The sequence below is a fragment of the Ochotona curzoniae genome, unplaced genomic scaffold, assembly GCF_017591425.1.
Source record: "Ochotona curzoniae isolate NIBS_2020 unplaced genomic scaffold, NIBS_Ocur_1.0 contig_4516, whole genome shotgun sequence".
Lineage (NCBI taxonomy): Eukaryota > Metazoa > Chordata > Mammalia > Lagomorpha > Ochotonidae > Ochotona > Ochotona curzoniae.
The window spans coordinates 2638432-2664946 of NW_024466313.1; the positions used below are offsets into that span (position 1 = coordinate 2638432).

General features: G+C 59.0%; 1 protein-coding gene and 1 long non-coding RNA gene across 2 annotated transcripts in view; one reads left to right on the plus strand and one right to left on the minus strand.

Annotated features, from left to right (window-relative positions):
• The window catches only part of C2CD2 (C2 calcium dependent domain containing 2), a 47698-nt gene extending 26935 nt beyond the window's left edge, over window positions 1–20763 (minus strand). Inside the window, exons 1-4 of the mRNA XM_040986602.1 lie at window positions 20727–20763; window positions 20272–20300; window positions 14834–15673; window positions 7749–7850 (exon numbers count right to left, since the gene is read on the minus strand). Of these exons, the coding sequence (XP_040842536.1) occupies window positions 7749–7850; window positions 14834–15673; window positions 20272–20300; window positions 20727–20763 (1008 nt within the window). The remainder of the gene's footprint in view (window positions 1–7748; window positions 7851–14833; window positions 15674–20271; window positions 20301–20726) is intronic.
• A 953-nt stretch (window positions 20764–21716) lies between these two features.
• LOC121160626 lies at window positions 21717–26101 on the plus strand. The gene is made up of 4 exons (XR_005884565.1): window positions 21717–21745; window positions 23997–24125; window positions 25205–25337; window positions 25780–26101. It is a non-coding gene; the product is annotated as an uncharacterized LOC121160626 (long non-coding RNA).
• The last annotated feature ends 414 nt before the right edge of the window (window positions 26102–26515 follow it).

The following is a 26515-nucleotide window of genomic DNA, read 5'->3' on the forward strand; positions in this document are numbered from 1 at the left end:
AGAGAACATTCCTTAACCCTCCAAGGCATTTCCCAGAATCCAAAATAACCAAAGTGGAAAGATTATCCAAACAAGCCAGTGGCCAGAGCCTGCCCCTGAGCTGGGTTCAAGGCTGAGGCGCTCGATGGCCAGAGCCTGCCCCTGAGCTGGGTTCAAGGCTGGGGCGCGCTCCTCTCCCTCCTCACCTCCAGGGCAACCCACCCTCACCGTGGGCACCACCAACCAACCCACGGCCCTGGTCAGCAGCCCCTCCCCCAGCCTGCCCTCCCAGCACTCCCCAGAGGTCACCCTCCCCCGGCCCTTGGCAAGACAAAAATCTGGCTAGCATGGATCTGGACAGGGAGCAGTCCCTGGGGCTCATTCTCCACAGAGGGCTGGCCAGGGGTCACGTGGGTCTCAGCAGCCTCCCTCAAGACTACAGAAGGCTGGGCAGAACACGCAGACAGCACCTGCTCAGGTTAAACAAGCTCTCCACCAACAACCCTGCAAGAGACACTGGGACACCGGGAGAAGCCGCTGCCTTTGCTGCAACAGCCCGGGCAGCGGCCAAAACCCAGAACCAAGCAGGCACGCACCTGGTGTGCGCTGTGCTGAGCAGACTCAACAGAGAGAGAATCTTCCATCCACTGGTTCATGCCCCAAGTGGCCACAACAGCCAGAGCTAAGCTGATCCAAAGCCAGGAGCTTCCTCCGGGTCTCCCACAAGGGTGCAGGGGTGCAAGGATTTGGGCCGTCCTCTATTGCTTTCCCAGGCCTTTAGCAGGGACTGGGCCAGAAGGGGAGCAGCTGGAACTAACGTCCGTAGGGGATGAAAATTCATTTGTGACACCACAGCACCAGCCTCAGCCCCTTGTCTTAAAAGATTATTTGAGAAGCAAAGACACACACACATATTCCCCCTACCAACACACATAGAGATTCCATTTGCTGGCTCTCTCCCCCGCCAAGTCCCTACAATGACAGGCTGCAGTGGGCTGAAGCTGGGAGTTGGGGACTTCCTCTGAGTCTCCCGCATGAGTGGCATGAAGCCAGGATGTGGGTATGAAGTGCCAGGCACTTGGGCCGTTCTCTGCTGCTTTCCCAGGTGTGTTATCAGGGAGCTGGAAGAGAAGTAGAGCAGCCAGGATTTGAACCTGTACCCACATGGGAGAGTGGCGTCACAGGCGGAGACTTTAGTTACTACATACCACTCCAGCCCGTCTCAATTTGACTTCCTGAGAAACCACACTCTGGCCCGGGGCAGGTAAGCTCTCATTTCCTCTCCCCACCCCGTTCCTGGACACAGAGACCCCAAGCATTGGAAAAAGATGCAAAAGGGCTTGACACCCCTAACATTGCAATGAACTTTTCTAGGTCCACAGGCCAAGGAAGTGGGTCAGAGCCAAGACCTGGCAGAGCTCTCCTAGGATACCTGCTGTAGGCCAAAGAAATACCAGAAGGAGCTGGAGTCATGCGACAGTGGGTCAAACCACCCCCTGCAAAGCCAGCATCCAGTGTGGGTGCTGGTTCAAGTCCCACCTGCTCCACTTTTTGTCCAGCTCCCTGCTAATGGACCTGGGAAAGCAGTGGACAATGGCTCAAGGCCGTGGGACCCTGCACCCGTGTGGGACACCTGTTGGAAGTTCCTGGCTCCTGGCTTCGGACTGGCTTGGCTCTGGCTGTTGAGGCAATTTGGGGAGTGACCCAGTGGATGGAAGCCCTCTCTTAGTCTCTGTGTCTCCCGCTTACCCTTTTAAATAAGTAAGGAGAGTTTAGAAATACATAATCTTCTTTTAAGGTGTTATCCACAATGAGGCTTACATGCGTGCCACCGGTGCCTGCCAACAGAAGCAAAGCCAGTGCCACTGCCCCGGGGCGGAGTGGAGGTCACCTCGTGCAAGTGGCATGGTGCCTTCCCACGTGGCCAGAATGCCCAGGGTGAGCAGACACCTGGAGGGGGCGCTGGAGTCTCTCTGCCTCAAACCTTCACAGGTTCCCAAGGTCACGCTTAGGAACTGCTGACCCACCTCATGTTCTGGGGGTCCGGATGGCAGTAATGCCTCCCTCTTTGCCCCGTCTCCTGGAGCAGGACTCCACGGAGCCCACAGCCACCTGTTCCCTAGAAAACCAGCAGCCCCAGGTCAGGCCGCTTACTTCTGGATACTCTTTTTTTTTTTCCCCCAAAGAAAGCAAAGAACTTCTCAATTCCATAAAGAGGCACAATGGTGTAGGATGTTAAGCCTATGTCCACAGCGCCAGTATCCCAGATGGGTGCCAGTTCAAGTCCTGGCTGCTCCACTTCCCATCCAGCTCCCTGCTGATGCAGCTGGGAAAGCAGTGGGGGACGGTCCAAGTGCTCGGGACCCTGCACCTGCCTGGGAGACCTGGAAGAAGCTCCTGGCTCCTGGCTCCTGGCTCCTGATCGACTCAGCTCTAGCTGTTGTGGCCATCTGAGAAGCACACCAGAGTATGCAAAATATCTCTCTGTCTCTCCTGCTCTCTGCAACTAGGCCTTTGCAATACAAGTGTATATTTTTTGAAATGGCAGGTGCGGGCTTCAGAGGACCACCTGCACTGGTGGCAGAGGGCAGCAAGCCTTCCCTCACCTTTCCTGCACCCTCTCTAGCTCAGCCACAGACCCAGGCCCACAGCTCTGATCCTGCTACCCTGGTCTCCACAAGCAGCTCCCTGATCTGAACTTTTCCTGCCTGCTTCCCCTTCCCTTCTCCATGAAGCTTCTCCTAGAATGCTCTCGAACATTCTAGAGAACTGGACCAGGAACACAGCTGAGACAACACGCCCCAAAGGCCTCCCGGGGCTTCACTGTGTCTCACGGCAGACAATGCCTGGAGGGAAGAATCCCCGAAGACAGCGGAAGCAAAGACCCTTTGGGAAACGTGCTTCCTGCTCTGTCTGCCCCACTCGGCAGCCTGCTCGGAGACTTTCTGGAACAGAGATGCTTCAGTCCAAAGCCAAACCCCTGAGCGCTCAATGACACCCACAATGTCTGCACAGCTGACACTATCTGCTGCCCACAGGATGCTCCTCAAAGTCTGGGATGGAAAATGCTGGAAATAAAATGGCAGACAAACCTAAGGGCTGCTGGGTGGATGTTCTGGCTTCCCTTCCGGACCAGAGGCTCCCTGCGGTTCACTCGTTTCAGGGCAGAGTGGCACAGAGAGCGATCTTCCATCCCGGGGTTCACTCCCCAGATGGCTGCAGCCCTCGGCTGGGCCAGGCTGAGGCCACGAGCTGGGAGCGCCATCCTGGCTCCCACGTGGGAGGCAGGGCTCAAGCACTCGGGGCCGTGTTCCGCTGCTTTCCCACGTGCGTGCATTAGCAGGGAGCTGAACTGGATGTGAAGCAGAGCGGATGCCAACCGACACCCACATGGGGTCTGGATGCTACAAAGGGTGCTAGCGCCCTCACACCCCAACGTGTGCATCCTTGGTCCCACTTCACCGGCACACTCTAGATCCAGACAGGAATCCCAGGTCCATCCCAGGCTGCAGGCAGTTTCCGGTGTACGGCCAGATTGGCACACTCCAAACATTTCCGCTTCATACCCCAACAAACTAAATATGGGTGGGCGCACCTCCTCCGACCCAGGGTGAAGCTGTACCCCCGAGGGCCGACTCAGCCGCACCCACGCAAACAGGTGAGTGCATGGGAGTCACTTCTCCTGTTCTGGCTGGACAGGGGATCCCAGGGGACATGGCCCCCTCCTGGGGTCCTCCACACCCTGCACTCTAGGAAGACCCCAGTTGCAAACAATTTTACAACCTTCTCTCACGTGACCTGAACAGAAGGTGAATGAGACTCCGGAATTCAAGTTCTGCAAAGTTGGGGTGGGGGAGTCTGTGAGTGAGTGGAACTAATCAGGTGGGTCTGGGCGTGGCAGGGGAGGGGGCAGGGGTACACCACGTGGAGTCCACAGGTCAGCGACCACGGATGTCACACACGGTACTCACGCCCATTCGACGCCGGCCTGCCAGCACCTGATGCCGTCAGGAACTATGATGTCCAGGCAGGTGATGGACAGGGCCCTGCACAGCTCCTATTCCCCCTTCGGCCTTGCTGGGGAGGTGTGTGAACCCAGCAGACACAGGTCCAGAAGGTGGGCCCCAGGCCAGGCTGTATCTGGAGGACGCTGGTCCACCTTCGCTTCCAAGCCGTGGATTGCAGCTTCACACCCTTAATTGGCTGTTGCCATCCACGTGGAAACAGCATAGAGAACAGGGGCTCCTCCAGGGACCCCCAAACCCTGGGCAGTCACCTGCCTTCAGACCGACTATGCTGGAGGACACTTCCTGCAGGGACTACCTCCTCAGCTCTGCCCCAGCCCTGGCTCAAGGTCAGCCTCCACAGGGGCCAACCACACATTAGTGTCCAGCGCCATGGAAGGGTCAGCCCCCAGCCGCCTGCTGCATGGACTGGGCTCCCAAGCAGACTGAACTAGGTACTCCTGGGGAATCTGGGAATGGATATGGAACAAGTGGGGTGGGGGGTGGGCAGCATGCAGAGTGGCCCCTGGGGATGCCTTGTAGGGGTCAGGGCATGCCCAGCCACGTGGGGGTGCTGTGCTAAAGAGATTGCTGTCACCCTGGAGAATACCCACAGGGAAATGACACGCCCTGGAAGGGTGACCTTGCCCAGTGACAAATGTTTGTCCTTTGTCCTGGGTTCCAGGTACTAGGAATCCCCAGAGATAAGATTGCCTTTGCATGCTAATGAGGTGAGTGGGGGCTGGAGGGGGCTAGCAAGCAGGTGGCCGCAGCACAGCACAGGGCCTGGCTCTTAGCTTCAGTGGGGCCCAGCCACCAGGCACTTGGGGAACAGTCAAATGGAAGAGCCTTCTCTCTCCCCACTGTCTTTCAAATAAAACAAAAAGTCAATCCAAGATTTCTTCATATAGAAAGGAAATAGACACAGCAGGAAGGTGGCCTGAGGGCTGTGCACTGGGGTGGGGCCTGCAGGGCTGGTGTAGCCCAGTAGTGAGCATGGTGGACACAGTGCAGCACTGGCCCCCAGGCCTGCAGCCATGCCCGGCACCAGCCCCTGGGTGGACCCGAGCGGGGCCTCCGTGTCTCACTGACCTCCATGCACACACGGTGCTGTGCAGCGTTCTGCCCAGGGCTAGCGTCAGGAGAAGCTCTGAGGGCCTGCCTCCTCCCCAGAATGGGTGTTTTGGGACTGGGACCAGGGCTTGAGGTATCAGATTGAGTCCTGGCTGCTCTACTTCCCATCCAGCTCCCTGCTTGTGGTCTGGGAAAACAGTCAAGGATGGCCCAAAGCCTTGGGACCCTGCACCCGCGTGGGAGACCCAGAAGGAAGTTCCTGGCTCCTGTTTGGATCGACGCAACACCGGCCGTTGCGGTGACTTGGGGAGTGAACCATCGGACAGAGGATCTTCCTCTGTACATCTGCCTCTACAATAAAAAAAAATCTTTAAAAAAAAATTAGTGTGTCACATCTGCCCCAGGGATGACGAAGGCTGTGGGGAAGCTCCCAGCATCAGGGAGAGGGGGGCTAGGAGGCACGTGCTCCCACTCACCCCTCCAGGGACCTAGCCAGACCCCAGCAGGGCCCCACTGCAGAGGGAGCCTGGCCTGGGCTGGGTACCGAGATGCTCCAAGTAGCAGCAAGCCCACCGCTCTCAAACCTGCCATCGGATCACCACGGTGGGAGATCACGGGCGTGGCTGCAGTAGGAGTGGAGCTATCCACTTGTCCCACTCAGAGGACAGCCCTGGCCGTGGCCACAACCCAGCAGCCACACGGCCAGGGACAACATTCTCGTAAAACAAAGCTGGAATGTGCGCTGTGCACTGCCCGCAGCTTCCAGGAACCCGAGGAAGAGGACAGCAGCCAGAGGACAGCAGCCTGGCAGGAAGTGCTGGGGGCCCACCTAGCTGCTAAAAAGCTGGCTTCGTTCCTGTTTCATGAGCACATGCTGTGCACAGCCCAGGCCCCACCCGCCCCGTTCCTAATGCTGCCTCTGGGCCTCCGGCAAGCCCCCACGTCCCTGTTCTTTCATAAGCACCTGCCCTTCTAGGAAGAATGAGTAAAGAACAGGTGACACTGCCAATGACAGCAGAGGCAGAGGTGGCACGGCCTGCTCCCTGAGGACAGCACCAGCCTGGGGCTGGGGGCTGGGGAGGGCAGGGTCCCTTCAGTACTGACAAACAGGGAGTGGAGAATGGAGCAGGGCCAGGGCAGGCCTGGGGCGTGGGCAGGCCCCCTCCAGTCACCCGCCACAGCTGCTGCCGGAGGAAGGGCTGGAGGGCGAAGCTCCGCCTTCCTGGTGGATAAGATCTCTGGAGAATTCCAAGAACAGCAGATCAAGGAAGACGCAAAGCAACAGGCACGGAGAAGGAGGAAGCACGCCACACGCAAAAGGCCCACCACGCCCAGTGACACTGGCCTCTCTCAAGTCACCAGGACCTCATGCTGACTTAATGCAGTTGTCAGGACCCCTGTGTGTGGGCTACAAGCCAGGCATGGCAACCCCCAGCCAGCCGTGTGCATGCCTGCGGCTGCACGGACTGGCCGACCACCCAGTGGGCTGAGGCAAGTGTTATGTGGGAAAATAAAACCACTTCACTGAGTTCAGATGTTCACCCTTGTGGTAAACACAACATCCCACAAAATGTGGCATCCCACCCATGACCCAGCATGCCACCCTTGTTGAGGTCTAGCCTCGCCAGCGTGGGCGGGACTGCTTCCTCAGCCCCGCTACCAGACACCCCCATCCGCCTCCCCTTCAGCCCCTAGCAACCCCACATTCATCACCTAAGAGGACATGCGTGTAGCCATGACCTTTACAAGACAGCCCTTGCATGTTGTATAGCTCACCCACAGAAGCAGCACAAAGCGAGGGTGTTTGAACAGAGAGCATTTCCGTCTACTCATGCACTGTCCCCCCATGGCCCCCAGGGCCACAGCTGGGCCAAAGCCAGGGGCTGGGAGCGGCTTCCAATTCTGCCACGCGGGGGCAGGGCACCAAGCACTGGAGCCATCCGCCCGTTACCCAGGCACATTAGTAGAGAGCTGGGACTTGAACCAGTGCCCACGTGGGATGCTTTAACCTGCTGCGCCACAGCGCGGGGGGCCTTGCTTCTATCTTTCAGCTGTGGGTTTTCAACAAGGTCATGGGGTGCAGCCAGCAGCCTGCTGTGTCACCCAACAAGAGACCCAGTCCTGGACTGCAGGTTAAGCTGCCCCCTGGGGAGGTCAACATCCCACTGAGTGTTAGTTCCCAGTTAACACACCTGGGAAAGCAGCAGCAACGCATGGTCAGGTGCGTGGGCCCCTGCACCCATATGGGAGACCCGGAGAGAGCTGCTGGCTCCTGGCTTTGGTCTGGACCAGCCCAACCTTTACAGCCACTGGGGAGTGAACCAGCAGATGGAAGATCTCTCTCATTCTGTCAATCTCTCTTTTAACCCTACCTTTCAAATAAAAACCAAACAAATACATGTTTAAGGAAAAACCCGACACCCATCGCTCAGGCCTGCTCCACTTCTAGCCCAGGCCCTGGCCACCTAGCCTCTTCGCTGTATCGCGTGTCTGGGTTTGCTGGGTCAAGAGGCGCCTGCTGGGTGGCGTTTTGGATGTAGGCTGGCATCCCCCAGGGGTATCGATGGAGCAGTGTGCCTAAGGACTATACTCACAGCTTTAGTCATTCATGGGCTCCCAGGCAGGGGACTCCCCCTGCCCCAGGGTGGGGGGTCCTCACCCAGCCACCGCAGGGGACCAAGCACCGCTCACCTTCTCCTGGGGCGACCTGAGCACGCTGGAGACCTCCTGCACCGCCAGTGCCAGGGGCTGCTGCTGCTGCAGGTCCTGCTGGAAGTCCAGGAGCAGCTGGCCCTGCAAGAGAGCAGGAGAACAGTGAGGCCGGGGGCACGGGAGGGAGGGGCAGCTCTTCAGAACCTGGGTCCCTACAAAGCTCTGGGCTGCAACAGCCGCTTCCTGGTGGGGGATTCGGTCAGGGGAGAGGACAGAGGAAAGAAAGCCACAGCTGACGGAGTGACAGCAACCAGCTCAGCATGCTGGACTCTCGGTGAGGGCTGTCGGCCCAGGACAGCCTCATGACCCAATGAGAGACCTCTGGATCCCAAGGACATGGGCAAGATCCCTGGGATGGAGATGAGTCTCCCGACCCCCAACTCTGTTCCCTGGGCGGTTCCAGCACAGGGGTTCCTGCGGCCCAGGCCTCATGCCCCACAGGTGTAACCCAGCTCCTGCCCTCAACCCTGCGTTCCCATTATCTTTTCAGGGAGCTGCTCCTAAAAAGCCAGTGCCAGGGGCTGCTGCTGCCGCAGGTCCTGCTGGAAGTCCCCTACTGCATCTGGCAACCAGAACTCTCAAAGCAGGAGCTACGATATAAGGGACACACCGGGCTCTGACACACATGCCAAGCCTGTCCCGAGAGGCCCCACCCCTGTGCACAGAAATCCTGGCTCTATTCCGACACGCTGAGGATGGCACAGGGTGTCTGTGTGAGCCCGGAGCAGGTGCCAACACGGTCCTGTCCAGTGTGGGCACCCGGTGGTGGGGAGCACCAGATTGTTGGCAGGAGGACAGTGACCCTGCCACCCACGGGTACCCGGATGGTGACCCTGGCTCCTGGCACTGGCCTGGCCCAGCCCTGGCTGCTGTGGGCATTTGGGGAACCAAGCAGTGGATGTAAGATATCCATCTCTCCGCCTTACCAATAAATAACATACTAAAACCACTAGGCAAGCGCCCTGCAGCTCAGCAAGCAGCAGAGTGATGCTGTAGTAAGGTCTTAAGAATTCCCAGTGACCGAGAAAAAGGCAACAAGCTTGTAGCCACACCCTGTTCCAGCAACATTGACCTCACTCCCCATCACGCAGCCAGGGAGAATGACACCTCATTCTAGGGAAGGATGAAATCAGGGTCCCAGGAGCCAGGCTGGAGCTCACACCCATGCCACTGCCCTGCAAGCAGCAGCTGGCCGGCACTGACGCGCACTTGCAGCACAGTGGGGCTCCAGCAAGACACTGCCCCCCACCCCGGAAAACACGCGCTCTGCAGCTTTTGGCCCCTGCTCTGGGGGACCACCTGAGTGACATCCGTGACCAACCCTGGCTGGGCACTGCAATGCCCCTGGGTCCTCTCACAAAGCAAACACATTGTTCATTAGAAGCATTAAGTAGAGGGGCCAGTGCTGTGTCGCAGTGGGAAAAGCCACAGCCTCAGAGACGGATGCTGGTTCGAGTCCTGGTTGCTCCACTTTGGAGCCAGCTCCCTGCTAATGCTCCTGGGAAAGCAGTGGAAGATGTGCAAGTGCCTGGGCCCCTGCAGCCGTGTGGGAGACCTAGAGGAAGCTCCTGGCTCCTGGCTGTGGGTTAGCTCAGCTATGGTCACTATAGTCATCCGGGGAGTGAACTAGAAGGTGGAAGATCTCCATCAAATCAGTAAATAACATTTTTCAAAAGTAAGTATGAAATGAAAATAAGGATGGGGAGGCCATCGCTCCCTCTCCCTAAGACTGGTGTGGGTGCAAGTACTTGCCACGAGCCAGGTAAAGAATCCTGGGAAAGCTCAAACCACAAGAACGCAAGGAGCCACGTGTCTGCCTGGGCAGGCCGCCTGGCTCGTGGGTTCCACCCAGCACATCTGCAGCACGAGCTTGTGGCACTGTGCCAACTCATGTTGTGGCCGAACCTCCACAGCAGGGATCCTGTCCCTGGGAAAATGTGCCCCAGGTGCCCGAGGCAACAGATGCCCACTGGGCACCACCGATGGGCTTTGCGCTTTTGTGCACACAGTCAGCTACGGGAGACTCAGGACGCTCAGAGCCTACAGGTCACAGCTCATCCAAAGACAATGGAGCTGTGACGGAGGAACTGGCGGCAGACTGCCGTCCCCCGGCACCAAGAAACACACAGAGCGTGCTTGCCGAGGTAGAGCCTCTCCCAAGAAGGAGGCAATGGCGAGGACGCCCACGCATGGAGGAGGAAGACCCATAGAGCTTCCTAGGGAAAGCATTAGTTCTGGAGATGCCACCAGGAGCAGGTGAGACAGTCCAATTGGCTGTCCAAGAATCTAGTGGAATGTCGCCTGCACCCTAACGACTACACAGTCCCTGCTGGTGAGAAAAAACCAAGGCATGGGAAGCTAACTGCGCCATGGGACCCGATTCAAGGCATCAGCTCACAGTCATGGTACCAGGGGAACAGAGAGAGCAAGGTGCACACAGGTGCTCATAGGGCAGAGAGAGAGAGAAGTGCACACAGGTGCTTGTAGGGCAGAGCACGAGCGAGCAAGTGAGTCAGAGAGAGATGCATACAGGTGTTCATAGGACAGAGTACGAGAGACGGAGACACAGAGACAGAGAGCGAGCGAGGTGCACAAACGGGGCTGTGGATGGGGGTGGAGTTGGTGACAGGCCTGACGAGGTCCCCAGCTGACGGCCAGTGGAGGGCCTGTGACTGCCACACGGCGGCCAGGGTGCCCTGAAGGAAGCAGCAGTAGTATCCTGCCCCGTGGGGCACAGTACACCCGACCTGACTGGTGGAGAGGCGGTGGCTGCGGCCTGCGGTGGGGCGACCAGTCAGCAGGAACAGAGAGCCAGCCCTGAGCAGATGCCGCGGAAGCCACGGGCAGACCAGACGCGCTGAGGGAGGCAGTGGTCAGTGAGGAGGAGATAGAAGGGCGGCCGGAGGAGTGTGTCCCAACCCCGCTACCCAGGGGCTCGATGAAAGAGTAGACATTGGGACTGAGTGCAGCACGTTAAGCCACCTCCTGGGACACCACCATCGCATCCCGGGGCATTGGTTCAAGTCCCGATTGCTCTACTTCCCATCCAGCTGGCTACTAATGCACCTGGCAAAGCAGCAGAGGACAGCCCAAGGGCTTGGGCCCCTGCACCCATGTGGGAGACCTAGAAGAAGCTCCTGGCTCCTGGCTTCAGCCTGACCCAGGTGCTGGCTGTTTCTGCCATCTGGGGAGTGGATAGACCCTCTCTCTCCTTCCATAATGCTTTCAAAACACACCAATCTTTACTGCAGAGATCAATGCGTTAATAAATAAGGACACTTGATGCAAGCAGCCCGCTTTGCTGACTCATCCCCCGTGGGGCCACGTGACTGCCGTGTCAACTGTGAGGACTTTGCTTTCAGGACTGAGCCTCGACAGCTGCAAGGGCCCGGCTGGCACAGCAGGCACACGGCAGCAGCAAGTGTACCCACGGCTGGGCCCTGGGCTGCCATGTTCGGGCCCCTGCCTTCTCCTCCCGGCTGGCCCTGCTTCCCCTGGTCCCCGTCACGTGCACCAAGCAGCCACTGGCGTGGCGCTAAGTTAGCATTATCACAGAGCAGCTGGATTGGGGACCTGTGAGCCGAGACCCACCTGGAGCGGGCACTTAGCTGGGCATGTGGGAGGCCCACCCGCCATCCCGGGGCCCGGGCTCCAGCCCGGCTCCTTGTACTGCAGACCTGGGAGGCAGCGGTGACGGCGGTGGCTCAGGTAACTGGGCTCCTAAAAGCCACGGGGATGAACGCTGCCCTTGACCCCCAGCCTCAGCTGTGACCCAGCTCTGGCCACTGCCAGGACATGGAGGGACTCTCATACTCTCTGCCTTTCCAACAAAGAAATAAATCACATTTTAAAAACTTGGAGGTGCGAAACAGGAGAAAGGAGTTAAGTGCTCCACGGAGGCGGGGTTGGCGGCCCCCACGTTTATCTGTAGCTGGACACAGGTACACACGTCAGGGCTGTCCACAACACGTTCTAGTACACATAGCATCCTTTTAAAAAAATTGTATTTGAAAAACATTGTTACAGAGAAAGAGAGGGGAGAGAGATCTGCCTGCTCATTCACTCCCCGAATGGCCGCAATGGCTGAAGCTGAGCTGATCCAAAACTAGGAGCCAGGAGCTTCTTCCAGGTCTCCCATGTGGGTGCAGGGTCCAAGGTTTTGGGCCGTCCTCCACTGCTTTCCCAGGCCACAGGCAGGGAGCTGGATAGACAGTGGAGCAGCTGAGATTCCAACCTGCGCCCATCTGGGATACTTACACACAATCGGAGGCTTAACGTGCTGCACCACAGTGCCAGCCCCAACAGAGCAGCTCTTTTCAAACAACGACGCCAAAAACACCCAACAGCATCGATCATCTGCACTTAGAATCCGGGCTTAGGCCAAGGAAGAGCCAGCAGCCAACGGGGTTGGCGGGGACCTTATGATGTGGCAGAGGGCTTTGTCTGGCAGGCCCCAAGAACGCGATGCCAGCTCCAGGCTCAGGGCTGCTGCTGGCACGGGGCTGCATGGCTGCCAGCACCCAGAGTCGGTGAAGCTGTGATGATGGCGACAGCTCTCTCCACACCCCAAGGTGGGTGGCATGACAAGTTATAGTCACACATGTTTTGCAAATGTTCCCCTCCAAGTAGGCCAGCAACAGGGAAAGCCGGGCTGACGGGCAGCCGGGCAGGAGCAGCCGGAGTGGCCACTGTGCAGGTGCGGGAGCCAGAGGTCAAACCATCACGTGAAGGTGCTGCGGGGCAAGGGGCTCTGCCAGAGAGCAAGCTTGGGGCTGGCATCTTCGCACAGGTCCTTCTCCACCCAGGGGAAGTGCCTGAGGAACCTGGGAAAATTCCAGAGTGCTCACATACCCCTGCTTAGCAGTGGGCAGGTGGCAGGCAGTAGGCACACCCAGCACTGCCCAGCTCCCGGGTGATTCCCAGTGCCCTGTGTCCGACCTCAGATCAACCATGACTTCCCCTTGTGTCTGAGCAATACCTGGTCCTGTATAACTTAACGCCAGGATGGAACCTCAAACACTTTTCGGAAGGGGCTAGTGTCATGGTCTAGTAGGCTAAGTCTCTGCCTGCAATGCTGGCATCCCAGTTCAGGTTCCAGAAGATCCACTTTTGATCCAACTCCCTGTTAATGGCCTGGGAAAGCAGCAAAGAATTGCCCAAGTTTTGGGTACCCTGCACCCACATGGGAGACCTGGAAGAAGCTCCTGGCTCCTTGGCTTCGAATCAGCTCAGCTGCGGCTGTTGTGGCCACTTGGGGAGTAAACCAGCACAGAGAAAATCTTTGTCACTCCTTCTCTCTGAAAATCTGCCTTTCCAATAAAAATAAATAAATCTTAAAACAAAAACAAAAGCAACGTATTTCTGCAGGGGGCATGGCTGTAGCCAGAGAAGGACCAAGACAGGCCAGTCCGCGGGTTGAGCCTGGGCCGGGGGCTCCCCTTTGGAGGAGGAAGACTGGCAAGAAGAGCTCAGGGTCTCTTTGCATGTTAAAAAGGCAAAGCTGGGAGGGCACGGAGGCCTGGAGGGGTCTCCTCTGGACAGGAAGCATCGCATGTCAAGGAAGATGCTGGAAATAGATCAGCAGGGTCGCCTGGCTCCTCACTGGCCAGGACAGGGTGGGGGCAGGGCCATGAGCTGGACTCTCCAGGCCTGCAGCCATCAGCCTTAATCCAGGATTAGTGGGCCTGGGGGTGGGGGAGGGCCGAGAGGAAGGGCAGCTGCTGCCCGGGCACCCAGGAACACAAACACACACACCTGCTCACCCACATGCTCCCTGCTGTCACCGACAGGATGGCCACGGACTCCCGGAGAGTAGGGAGCTGGGTTACCCCAAATTCCATCGCCCACAAAAGCCTCCATTTGAATTCTAACCCAGCAGGTGCAACAAGACATGCTCCTCTCCCAGTGACACCACCCGGAGCCAGCCCACACAGGGTCTCACTTTGGACTTGAACCATGACCATGACGGCCTCTACCAGGCAGAGCTCAGAGCACGTTTGGGTCCAGGACTGCAAGGCGTGACCCCAAAAGCAGCCTGGCTGGGCTCTGCCTCTAACCACTGCATCCATCACCCTTCTGGCCCCCACACAGACCCTTGATACTTGACTGAACTTGACCCCAACCCCAAACTTAGCCAGAGAGGAGGGCCTTCCTTCCCTTTCTGTCTCGTCCTTCTAGACTTGGGGCAACTGGGAAGCATTGAAGCAAAGGAGTGGCATTTTGGGGGGGAGACCATCAAGAAGTGTCAGGCGAAAGAGCAGAAGCGGGGAGATGGGGACCACCCCCAAAACGCAGGGAGCTGGGCTTGTGGACAGGAGGCCCAGCCTGGCGTGGGGGGGGGGCGGCACCACGCCCCCCAGCAGCTCCCATCCTGCAAGGGAGTCTGTGGCAAGGCTCAAGCCATCAGCCTGTGGCAAGTTCAGTGCCAAAATGCAGGCCTGTGACATCAGGTCAATTAGGGGTCAGATACAGCAAAATCTGCTTGCTCTGGGGAGAGCAAGGGCTGCTTGCCCCAGCCCGCTGGCCGCCCCTCCTCCCCATCATCTGTGCAGTTGAGGGGGTCCCCAGCCAAGGCTCCAAGGCCAATGCGGACGCGGGTCAACGAGCTGACCTTGAAGGCAGGGTTACTCCTGGGAGGGAAGCCTCTCAAGCTGCCAGATTTATGTTGGTTTACACACTGTGCTCTTTCGCTTTTTCATTCCATGGCCGTGGGTGCCAAGACCACAGCACCAAGCCACAACGCCAAGGTTGAGCACCACAGACAGCCACCAAGGGCCAGGTCAGCGGTGGGTCCCACGCACACCCTTCTCAGCTTGGTCCTGCAGTCCAGCAGGTACAAAGTGACCCGGCCCCGGGGACCCTCTCACAGGGACCTGCGAACAGCCAAGCTGTCCCGGGCAGCCTGGAGCCTGGGGATGCACTCAGAGGTTTGCAGTCCGGGCTCCCCACCGAGTGCCCTCCCAACTTTCAAGGATGCTCCCTCAGGATGAGAGCGGTGGCCACGCCTCCAGAAAGCCAGGCGCCCCCGACGCTCCCTCCCGCCAGCCTGGGCTTCGGGAACTCACCCCTTTCCTCTGGGCCTCGGCGTTCAGGGCGGTCACCCAGGCCGTTTGCCACTGGCGTCTCCAGCTGCTCAACGTCAGGATCCAGGAGAGCAACGCGTCGGGCTCCGGGCGCTGCGCCTCGCCAGGCTCCGCAGCCACTGCTGCCTCCGCCCGCCGCCTGGATGCAGGGCGTGCCCGCGCCAGCGCCCACTGCGCCAGGTACAGTCCCACCGTGACCAGGGCCGCGACGAAAAGCGACACCAAGACCAGCCACTGCACCTCACCGAGCCACGAGCCCAGCCGGGCCATAGTGATGGCGCATGCCCCGCCCGGTCCCGACTTCTCCGAGCAGCTCCGGGGCCGGCCGGGACGCGCACAGCTAGAGAGGGGCGAGCTCAGGACATCCGCTGGCGGCCGTCCCGGAGCTGGAGGGGGCGTGGAGGGGGCGCGGCGCGCAGGATCCAGAGGCTGGAGGCCGGGAGAGCCAGAGGGAGAGGAAATGCCGGCGGGCGCACGGTGGCCACAGCGTGCGGGAGAGCGCCGGGAGCCCGCACACCTGGGGATGCGTGCGAGATGATCCCGTGGCCGGCGCTCCCGACTCCGGCGTCTGCCAGCTCCCGGGACCGCGGCCGGGACGCGTTTCCTCCTGGGCGCGCCGCCCCGGGCGTCCCGCCCGCGGCCCAGCAGTGGCCGCAAGAGGCGCGGGCCGCGGGGCGGGGCGCGAGGGGCGGGCGCCCGGGCGGCCCCGCGCTCCGGGACCCGCCCTCGCCACCCGCGCCTCCGCCCCTTAAAGGCCCCGCCGCCCTTCCCGCTCCAGGCCTGGCCCCTGGCCTTCCACGTGCGCGCACCGCACGCCCGGTGCTGCGATTACCCCGGGGCGCGGCGATCGGGCTTCTGCCCCGCGCGCGCGGACAGGCCCGGCGTGGGGACGCGGCAGGGGCGCGGCTGTGGGCGCTGAACCAGCCTGATCTCCGGGACGGCTGTGGGGCCGCAGGGCACAACCTGCGTGCGTGTGTGCACGTGTGCTTGAGTGTCTGCATCTGCGGTAACACGCAGCTGAGTGTATGTGCGAGTGGATTTGCGTGTGGACCAGGCAGTCTGAAGGAGAGTCCTAGGCAACCTCCCGCCAGGCAGCGCCAGCAGGTCTGGGGTTAAGTCCTTGGAAAGTCCCTGGAAATCCACGGCCTCACAGATGGCCTCTGGCTCGCCTCTGAGGGGTCCGCAGCGACCCCCTGCTAGAGTGGTGTTCTATCATGCAGTGTGTGACAGATGTGCATGGTACGTGGTGTGTGTGGTGGATGTGTGACATATTCTGCAGTGTGTGTGGAATGTCGTCTGGTGGCTGTGTGGTGTGTATGGCGTGTGTAATGACATGTAGTAGGTGTGTGTGACAGACGCCTGACCTTGCCTTGCACACAACCACCCATCTCAGGAAGGGTCCCAGGAGCCTCCAGCTGGCATGCCAGGCCTCAGCAGGGGAGAGGGGAGAGCAAGCCTGTGGTGGGGAGGGCGGGAGGGGGGAAGGGAAGAGGGCACAGCTGTGTTGTGTGTGTGTTTGTCTCTGACATAGCATGCCCTTGGCCTTAGCCCGAGCAGGGGTGTGCAGGTGGGTGTTGGGCACATCAGCAGAGACTCCTCTGGGCCCTGGCTTCCCTAGAGGAGGAGGAGGTGCCCAGCTTGGTGAGTAAGAGGATGGACAGGGTGGCTGGTGCAGGGTAGGGCTGCTTCTGGACAAGGGCCCCCGTCCCCAGACCCTCGTCGTCCACTCAGCCCTCCGGAGATCTCTGAGCGTTGGGGAATCCAGGTCTCCAGTCTCCTTAACTGGAGGAGACTCCCTTGGTGTCCTGACGCACAGCCCAGCAATCATTCAAACCATGCTGGTCCCCTTGCCAGGATAATGCCAGTAACTTCTGAGGGCACACGTGGCGGCCCAGCCGGGCTCCCTGGGCGGAGCCTCCTATCCAGTGCAACTGGCTGCACCGGTCGCGTTCCTGCAGACGTGTCTTGGAGGCAACACATGTTCACCCCACTGCCTTGTTGACAGGCTTGTCACTCCGGTAAACAGCAGCCGCCCATGGCTTGGCAGGTGTCACCCCTGCCGTGTTTTTTTTTTTTTTTTTTTTTTTTTTTTGCAAAGACAAGGTCAATATTTGCTTGTGTGCGGAGAACTCTGGCAGGCATGCAGGCCCACGCTGGCACAGCCAGGACCTGCTACAAGAACTGAATCTGTGAAAAAGAACCAGAACCGGCTACTTCCTAGCCGGCTGCATAGGGCACTGTGGCTGCAGAAGCAGGAGCCCCCTGGCCGACCATGCGGGTCCCTAACCCTAAGCTGACCTCCTCCCTGCACAGCAGCTCCCTCTGGCTCCAGGATGCTGTGGGCAGCTCTGGCCAGGGAGCCAGTCCCCTGCGAGCGCTCAGATGTGTGGGGTGCTCCGCTGGACTCTGCAGCACGAGCGTGTTGCTAATCGCTGACCAAGGAAGGCTCTGTGGTTGAGGACACGCCATGGCCCTCACAGGGGTGCAGGGCTGGCGTGGGGAGAACGTTGTTTATGCAGTAGCAGGTAGAACTAAACCCTCTTTCTCTCACACACACACCCCAGCAGCCCACAGGACACAGCAGGGACAGCCGGCCCCTGTCTGCCATCAGTTGGCAGGAAGGCCTGACTCAGCTTACACTCTGCAGGCTCTTGGCTTGGAGGGGGCACTGCTCCCTGAGGCTGTCTGCCGAGTTACCCTAAGGGGTGTGTAGGTAGGGTGCCCTTTCCTGGCCTTGCTGCAGCACCGTGCGCTTACTCATGGCCCAAAGCCCCACCTCGCCAGATATTCTCATGGGTGCTGTTCCCGCATCCTGAGAGCTTCTCTTACATGTCCAGTTTATGTGAAGTTTCTAGAAGGGAAAGAAAATGGCAGGGTGTGGGTGTTACTGAGGATGTGTTCGATTTGTCCCTATGTGGAAAAGGACCCAGCCCCCACAATTACTGAGACCGGCAGGATCCAGCCTCTTGGAGCCTGGTGCCCTGCGACAGCCACTCGCACAGCTCAGCTCGGTGGCACTTACAGGAAGATGTTCTGAGAATTCTCTTTAGCCAAGGGCTTTTAAGCCTGGCTCAGCAGTGACGGGGGAGGGGAGACACTGGGCTCAGGCCTCCAGAGGTCATTTCCACAGTGCAGCGGCCAGTCTGGGGGTGTTTCCTGTTGTGCCTGAGGCCTTGGTGCTGCGAACTGGCCAAAGCAGACACAACCTGGTCCCCCCTGGACACATCCATCTCCCTGTCAGGGCCTAGAATTCCAGTGATCTGGTCCGGGGTTTATCAATCCTCACTGCAACCAGAGGTTGCAGCATCCCTGGAGGAGGTGAGTACAGCACGAGCCAGCCGCCCCTTCCCCTCCAGACCCACTCACAGTGACCGTGTCTTGAGCTGGCCCCCCTCTACCAGAGGTGCCCCCTCTTCCCTGCCCCGCGACCGGTGAACCTCAATTTGCAGACAGCTTCTGCAAACAAGTTCTATTTAAAAAAAAAAAAAAAAAAAAAGCAGTGGACCCGGTGCGATAACGTAGTGGTTAAAGTCCTCGCCTTGAACGTGCCAGGATTCCATATGGGCGCCAGTTCTAATTCCGGCTGCCCCACTTCCCGTTCAGCTCCCTGCTTGTGGCCTGGGAAAGTAGTCTAGGATGGCCCAAAGCCTTCGGACCCTGCATTCGCGTGGGAGACCAGGAAGAAGTTCCTGGCTCCTGGCTTCGGATAGGCTCAGCTCCAGCTGTTGCGGCTGCTTGAAGAGTGAACCATCAGACGGAAGAATTTCCTCTCTGTATATTTGCCTTTCCAATAAAAATAAGTAAATCTTTAAAAAAATTTTAAAAATACAGTGAAGTGCAGGCCCTATGGGGTCTGCAAGGCTCCAGGCCTTCTCTGAGCCTTTGTACCTGCCGTGGAGACAGGCAGGCAATTGGGTAACCAGCCTGATAATTTCCCAGTGGTCAGCATCATTTCAGAGAAGGACCTGCCGTCTCCCACACACCTACAAGTCCACATCCCCGCATCTACCACCCACTGCCACTGTCCCTGGGCCACAACCTGTCTGTCCAGGACCCTGAGTCATGCAATGAGGCAGAGCCTGCCAGCCTGGGCTGCCAAGAGCCTGCCCTGGGCACCTGGGCAGCTCACCCTCGGACTGGACTCTGCCCACCTAGTGTGGGCTGAGGAACGTGACCCAGATGGCAGCCCCTGGGTCAGCTGCTAGTGGCTTGGGTAAGACGTAGGATTGCCTGGGGGTGGTGGCCTGGACCCAGGGCTAGAACCAGCCTCAGGGACAGACACCTCCAGGTGACAAGGGCTCCCAAAGCAGGCCTGCACCCTCCTCCAACTGCAGGCAGTGGCCTCCTCGCCTGGGGTGTCAGCCTGGAGGCGGGGGAGCATGCGTGAGCCTGGCCCAAAAGCACTCTAAGGCACCCACCGTGCCCAGGACCTGCTGTTGTGGCCCACCCCCCACCAGCATCACCGCAGGGTGACCGGGCGGGACTTGTGGGCTTTCCCTGCTAGTGGCCGTGCTGGAGGGAAGCCCAGCCTGGCTAACCTTGCCAGACGAGGGAAAGCGATTCTCCTCCTTTGTAACAAATGCATTACCTGTGTTCTGGTCTAAAGTTCCACTTGGTGCTATTAATACATATATTGGAAATCAAAATGAAAGAGAAGGACCCTTCAAGTGGCTGCACCAGCCAGAGCTGGGCCAGGCAGAAGCTAGAATTCAGGAGCTCATGCCTCTGCACCCGTGTGGGAGACTCAGAAGAAGCTCCTGGCTCCTGGCTTCAGCCTGACCCACTGTGGCCAGCAGATGGCAATGTCAATTTCTCTCTCCTTTTCTGGCTGTAACTTGGCCTTGCCAGTGAACAACGCAATCTTAAGCAGAATAGTTCCTCGTGGAGCAGCACCCACATGGAGTTACTGCGCGGTCTTGTTTTTCCCCAGTTCCACTGATGTCACCTTGTCCCCGTGTGACTTTGAACGTCCTCTGCATCTGCCCCTGTGCATTCCTGAGGTCGCGGAGGCGTTTCCCTCAAGAATCACCTTCTGGAATGTGGCCCCAGGGGAAGGACGAACCTTGCTGGTCACCTGCACGGCATGTCAGTGGCTTCCAGTGATCCCAGCATCTCCTTGCCGGGGTCGCCCTCATGCCCCTGGGGTAAGGGGCAGCTGAGAGAAGGGAAGGAAGGAAGGGAGGGAAGAAGGAAGGGAGGGAGGAAGGAAGGAAGGAAGGAAGGAAGGAAGGAAGGAAGGAAGGAAGGAAGGAAGGAAGAAGGAAGGGCCCAGTGTCTCCCTCTGGGTTCTCCCTATGGCCGCCGAAGGCCCTGGGAGTGAAGGTCCCGGGGGACGAGAAGACCATTCCCGGCCCTTCCTCTCCAGCCCACTGCTCTCCCCGACGCTGTGTGCCCTGCTAGGTGCTGGATGTCTCCCTTACCCCCACCCCGTTCCGGAGAGCCGCCTGCACTGGAGCCACAGCCAGGCTCTTGAGGACACAGAACGGCGTCAATACCACCTCCCCCTCAAGCGCACGACGTTTGTGCACCTGCCCTTCCTGTCCAGGTCAGTCTGGCCAGGCCTGGTGAGCTCTCCTCTCCGCAGGGAGCAAGAGGTGTGAGGCCACAAGGTGCAGGCAAGCAGCCAGTTCATTGCCACTCAACAGAGCTGTTCAGAAGGAAGCCAGAAAGAATGTTCCCGAATGTTCCTCCTGAACACTCCCAGCGGGCAGGTGGCATGGACAGCAGGAAGCACTTTCTCTGTGTTCTGGAAGCTGAGGGTTTGAGCTCAGGTTCTGGCGCCTGGCGGGGACCCTTGCTGGGCAGGAAGAGGGTGCAGGTGCTGACCTGGCTGGACCTTCCACACCAGGGACACTCATCCCACGTGAGGCCGTACCTCGGCCCTGGAGCACTTCACTGAAGTCCCTCCTCATGGCGTCACGTGGCGGATTTCAGCCCATCAACCTGGCGGGGGCAGGGGTGTGTGGGCCCAGGGACCCCAGGAGATGTCCCTGGGGGGGTCAGCTTCCAGTCTGCAGCACACCCCCGCCCAGGCCAGCTGCTTCCTTCCTGGAGCTCCGGTGCAGCGGCATGGGCACTTCCCAGGTGCCCAGCAGCCTGTAATCCACCATGCTGCCGATGGTGACAGTGATGGTGAGGGTTTCACCTTCGTTTTCAGTGACCCAGAAATTTTATGCAAATCTGATGCAACAGTTGAAGTTCTGTGGTTACCAGTGGCATACATGGTGTGGGGCTATGGCCTATGAGGGAGAACCCAGCATCCGGCCAAATCCTACCTTGGACCAGCTCCACCTGCTGGCCACTGCATGCTAGGGTCACGGGCAAAACTGAAAGCACCTAGGGCTGCTCCAGACACCTCAGACTCTCTCTCATACTCTGGGCATGCATCTTGGAGCAGAGTCAACAGGGACCACCCAGAGGAGGCCACTGTATGATTGTCTCTAGGGCTGAAGTGGAGCTGCCTTGGGCCACCCTCAGGCGCCCATGTCCCTGGGGTGAGGAGGGCGCTGGCGCTGTTCCCCCTCCCCTGTGCACAGGCGCCCCTGTGGGGGCTGCAGGGACCGTGAGCCCCCACGGCAGCCAGCAGGAGCCTGTGGGCAGTACAGACAGGTACTCTGGCAACAGATCTGAGAGATTAGAGAAGAACTGAGTCAACTTCAAGTGCACCAATCTGGGGCCCAGCAAAAGCAAACAGGAACTCGGTCCTTCCTGCAGGCTATGAGCGGGACCCACAGGCACGGATTGGCCTGGCACCCTCTGTGGGTGTCAGGGCGACGACACACCCAACTGACACCACTTCTACGACATCAGAGACCACCCTGCGACCCTTGCCTCCCTTGGGCTGGCAGGGCAACCACATTCTCAGCCACACCGCCCTGCCCGACACATCGGATGGTGAGAGCCGGGGGGTGGGGCCGTGGACAACTCCTTTTCATGCTGCAGCATGCCAGCCAGCGCACAGCCAAAGCCCCAGCAGCCTGTGTCCGCTGCCCCGTGCGCCCCACACAGGAAGCAAGGCTCCTCACTCCTGCCTCCCTTGGCAGTTGTCCATAGCTCCCGGGGCCCTCGGGGTCAAGTGTGGGTGCTGGGGGCTCCCTGATGTCTCCTCCATGTCCACGGTTGCCCATCCACACTCCACGCGCTGAGCCTTCCTGCCTGCCTGCTGCAGCCTCAGCCTGTGCTGGCTATTACATTGTCTCTTCTGTCTGACTAGCGCCTGCCTCAGTCACCACAGCTCACCAATCAGCCACCTGCCTGCCCACAGCCACCAGCCTGTCTACAGCCACCTGTACCTCCACTGCCACCTGCCTGCCCATGGCCACCCACCCACCCACCCACCCACGGCCTCCTGCCGGCCCACAGCTACCTTCCCACCCACGGCCTCCTGCTTGCCCATGGCCACCTGCCTGCCCATGGCCACCCACCCACCCACCCTCGGCCTCCTGCCCGCCCACAGCTACCTTCCCACCCATGGCCTCCTGCTTGCCTATGGCCACCAGCCCGCCTACTGCCACCTGCCTGCCCATGGCCACCTGTCTGTTCACGGCCTCCTGCGTGCCCACAGCCACCTGCCAGCCCACAGCCACCTGCCTGCCCATGGCCACCTTCCCACCTGTGGCCTCCTGCCTGCCCATGGCCACCAGCCCGCCTACTATCACCTGTCCACCCACAGCTGCTTAGTGAACTCTCCTTCGGTACTATCCAGAGACCCCCATGCTGTACTCAGCGGTGTGTGTCTGCCTCCCTGGCTGGACCCGAGTTCCTTGTGCTGCAGGCTCAGGCGCAGGCCCCCTGAGTCCCCTCCCCCGGAGGCTGCAGGGTTTCAGGAGGCGTCCTGGTCTGCTGGGAAGTGGGGGCCCAGTCTCACTGCAGTAGGTGTAAGACCACTGGGTGCATGATGGGCTCGGTCCAGGCGCTGCTGCCTGCAGCGGAGTAGCCTGTCTGGCCATGGCCCTGTTTCCAGCTCTCCCTGTGGACACAGGTGGGGACAGGAGTCCTCTCTGCAGCACAGAGGCGTCTGTTGAACTCCTTGGCTTGGAGGCTGAGTCCAGCTCAGGGACTGCAAGGCCAGGTCCCACTGTCACAAGGTCCCCCTGGTCTCCAGGGGCCAGGGGATTCCTGATGGCTGAGGCACCCCTGCAGTCTTCCTCCACTTTGTTCCAAAGGAAGTTCGCCAACGGCAGGTTGAAACCTCCAGCTCCGGGTCTGCAGGTCTGAGTTCAAATTCTGCCTCCCGTGATTTTTAGGGAAATCATTTTACTTTCCCATCCTTGAAATGGGCTGATGAGGGTACCTATGTCCTCAGAGTTTCCAAGAGGACTGAGCAGCCAACAGGCAGGATGGGCTGCAGGGAGCGTGCTGCGTCTTGGGCTCGCCCTGGCCCTCCCAGCACTGTCTTCCCCTCTCAGGCCATGAGCTGCCTGTCCTGGCCTGCTTGCATCCCAGCATGGAAGAGGCAGATGGCCTAGGCAGAGCAGACGAGTGAGCGAGTAAACGCCAGCCGCCTCAGCATGTGGGTTTCTGGGCGTGGCCTGGGCTTGGGTTTAGGGTGCAGATAGCACAGGACCTACTTAGCATTAGATCTTATGTTTTTATTTTTATTTGCTTCTTTGTTTTTATTGGAAATGTAGATTTATGGAGGAGAGAAACAGACATATAGATCTTCCATCCGCTGGTTCACTCCCTAAGTGGGAGAATCAGCTGGAGCTGAGCCGTTCTGAAGCCAGGAGCCCAGAGCTTTTTCTGGGTCTCCCACATGGGTGCAGGGTCCCAAGGCTTTGAGCCATCCTCGACTGCTCTCCTGGGCCACAAGCAGGGAGCTGGACGGGAAGTGGAGCAGCCAACCTGTAAACCGGCACCCAATGGGATGCTGGCATGTGCAGGCAGAGGATTAGCCAGTTGAGCTCTCAGGGCCCTGTCTGATTCTCTCATTCAGAGTATCCATGCACTTGGTCAGCCAGCCAGCAGTCCCTGGGGCACAGCCCTCAGCCAGGCACACAGCTGCGGCCTCAGGCCTGCTCTGCACCTGCTGGGCACAGGTGCCCCCGAGGACATCAGGTCTGCCTTGCACAAACCGACATCCCTGGTGAGTGGGCGACAGGGAAGGCAGGGCCACCGACAAAAGCTGCCTTTACCTTCCCCCAAGGGCTTCCCAACGGGCTCAGCAGGAGGACACGTGTCGCTGGCAGCCCGGGTAGCTCAGTGATGCCTCGTTCCTGTTTCACTCCTGGTGCCCACACAAGCCACCAGGAAAACGCTGGAGCCCTGCGACTGGGTGAGTGACGCAGCAAGGAGGTGACCTTGTGGGGAGTGCAACCAGGGGGTGCTTCCCGGTCACCCCCACGCTGCAGGCGCAGGGGCAGGTCAGGGGAAGGCTGAACTCGACCCCCAAAAAGGAGGCTGCACAGGAAGTGGTGGTGGGGGCGGAACCTTCTAGGCCAGGAAATGAAAGGAGCTGTTCCCGGCGGGCGTAGGAGGAGCACTGGACATGCGCGGCTGGGCGGGGCTGAGATGGGGTTTGAAACGAAGGCGGGATCTAGTCTTGCGTGAAGAGGAGGAATCCTTCTGTGAGTTGTTCTGGAAACCACACCTGGCAACACAGAGTCCGGGGGCCAGTGTGTGATGCAGCCAGCTGAGCTGCCACCTGCAGTTCTGGCATCTCAGAGTGGGGCGCAAGGTGGAGCCCCGGCAGCTCCACTTCTGGCCCAGCTCCCTGCTAATGCAGCTGGGAAAGCAGCGAAGCAGAGTCCAAATGCGTGCGCCCTCCCTGCACCCACGTGGGAATTCCAGGGCTCTGCCGCATTCCCACAACAAAGCTTTCGAGATGCCAGGGAAAATGGGGGTGTTTCCATTTCCCAGTTCCTACCTGAGGGTCTCCTAGTGAGCCCCCATAACCAGCAGCGCCTTCTTTCCCCTGCTGGGACCAAGTCACTGGCAAAGTTAGAGGAATTCCATGGCATGCCAGTGCAAGGTGGGATTGTCCAGTGGTCCTGCAAAATGCAAGTTGCCAGTCCCTCCCAGGGTTTAACGCCCCATTTTCCAAAGCATCCATCTGCCTTGGGCAGCCGGGCCGGGCCTGGGGGCTGGTTGGGAATGCAGAGTCCTGCACCCGTCCAGGCCTATAGGCAGAGTTGTGTTTGAATGTGCCCTGGGCACTGTGGGCATTGGCCACGAGGAGGTGTGAGAAGCCTCTGAGCTTCCCCTGTGGACCACACCCTTCCAGCCAGGTGAGCAAATCCATGGCACCCGGCCTGCATGCAGCCCACCGCAATTAGGACTCCCAGATGCCCACCAAGGACAGTCCGAGTAGCATAAGGCTTCTCATAAGTTAACCTCCACTGGTTCACTCTGCAGATACAAGGTAGCCAGGACACATGGTGGCTGGTAGATGCATGAGCAGCGAGCTGGATGGGAGTGGAGCAGCCGGGACTCAAACCAGTGACCCTGTGAGATGCTGGCACTGCAGACGCTGACTTCTAACACAGAGGTACTGCCGCCTGTTCTATAGGCTCTTCTTCTTTTCATTGGAAAGGCAGATTTACAGAGAGAAGGAGAGACAGAGTGAGAAAGATCTACCTGGCCATTGGGAATCGTCTTGCCTCCCGCCCTCGTCCAGGGGCGCCTGGCCCTGGGGAGAGCCTGCCAGGTGATTCCCTGCCCATCCTGCCAGCGGATACACAGTTCCTCATAGAGGCAGGGCCCTGGGGTCAGGACCACAGGGACAGCGCTGGCACTCTGTCTCGTGTGCGACTTTAAAGGGCTGCCGAAAGGTCAGGAACAGATAACTGAATGTCAGACTTTAAAAAAATATCAAAGTCGTTGTGAAAAACTCGCAATCAACAGAGTGTCCTACAGACCAGTGTGGAACGGGGCCCTGGGGAGCCACATGTGTCCTTTTTGTGGTTTCAAAGCTTTTTTTTTTTCCCTAGAACATGAAAGCAGTTGAAACATGCAGAAAAACAGAAAAGTTGCTTTGAGTTTCTGCATTTCACAGCCACGGGGCGACTCCGCGTTCCCTGTTGTGGCCTGAATTGAAAGCAGCTCCTCGATGGTCCGTGGTGTTGCCCACACCCGCTGCCTCGCTCACCCCACTCACAACGCACCTGCTGTCGGCAGTGACGACGGAAAACAACTTAAACGTCCAGTAATACTCACCGTCCCAAGTCCCATTAGACACAAGATCTTCCAGTGACATTCAAGCTCTGTAACGCCGCTTAAGAGAAATGACCACAGATGGCAAGTTGCTTATTACACATAAATATTCTTGTGCCGGTGCAATAGCCTTGTGATTAAATCCTCGCCTTGCATTTGCAGGAATTCCATATGGGCATCATGTCCCTGCTGCTCTACGTTGCACTCAGCTTCCTGCCTGAGGCCTGGGAAAGCAGTCGAAGATGGCCCAAAGCCTTAGGACCCTGCACCCACGTGGGCAATCTAGAGGAAGCTCCTAGGTCCTGGCTTTGGACGAGCTCAGCTCCAGCTGTTGCAGCCACTTGAGGAATGAGCCATCAGATAGAAGAGCTTTCTCTCCTTCTCTCTGTAAATCTGAATTTTCAATAAAAATAAATAAATCTTTAAAAGAAAAAATTGAATCCATTTATCCCTCCTAAGGAAACTTACTTGTTTTTTTCATATTTTCTGTATTTTCTGTTTCAACTTTCTTTA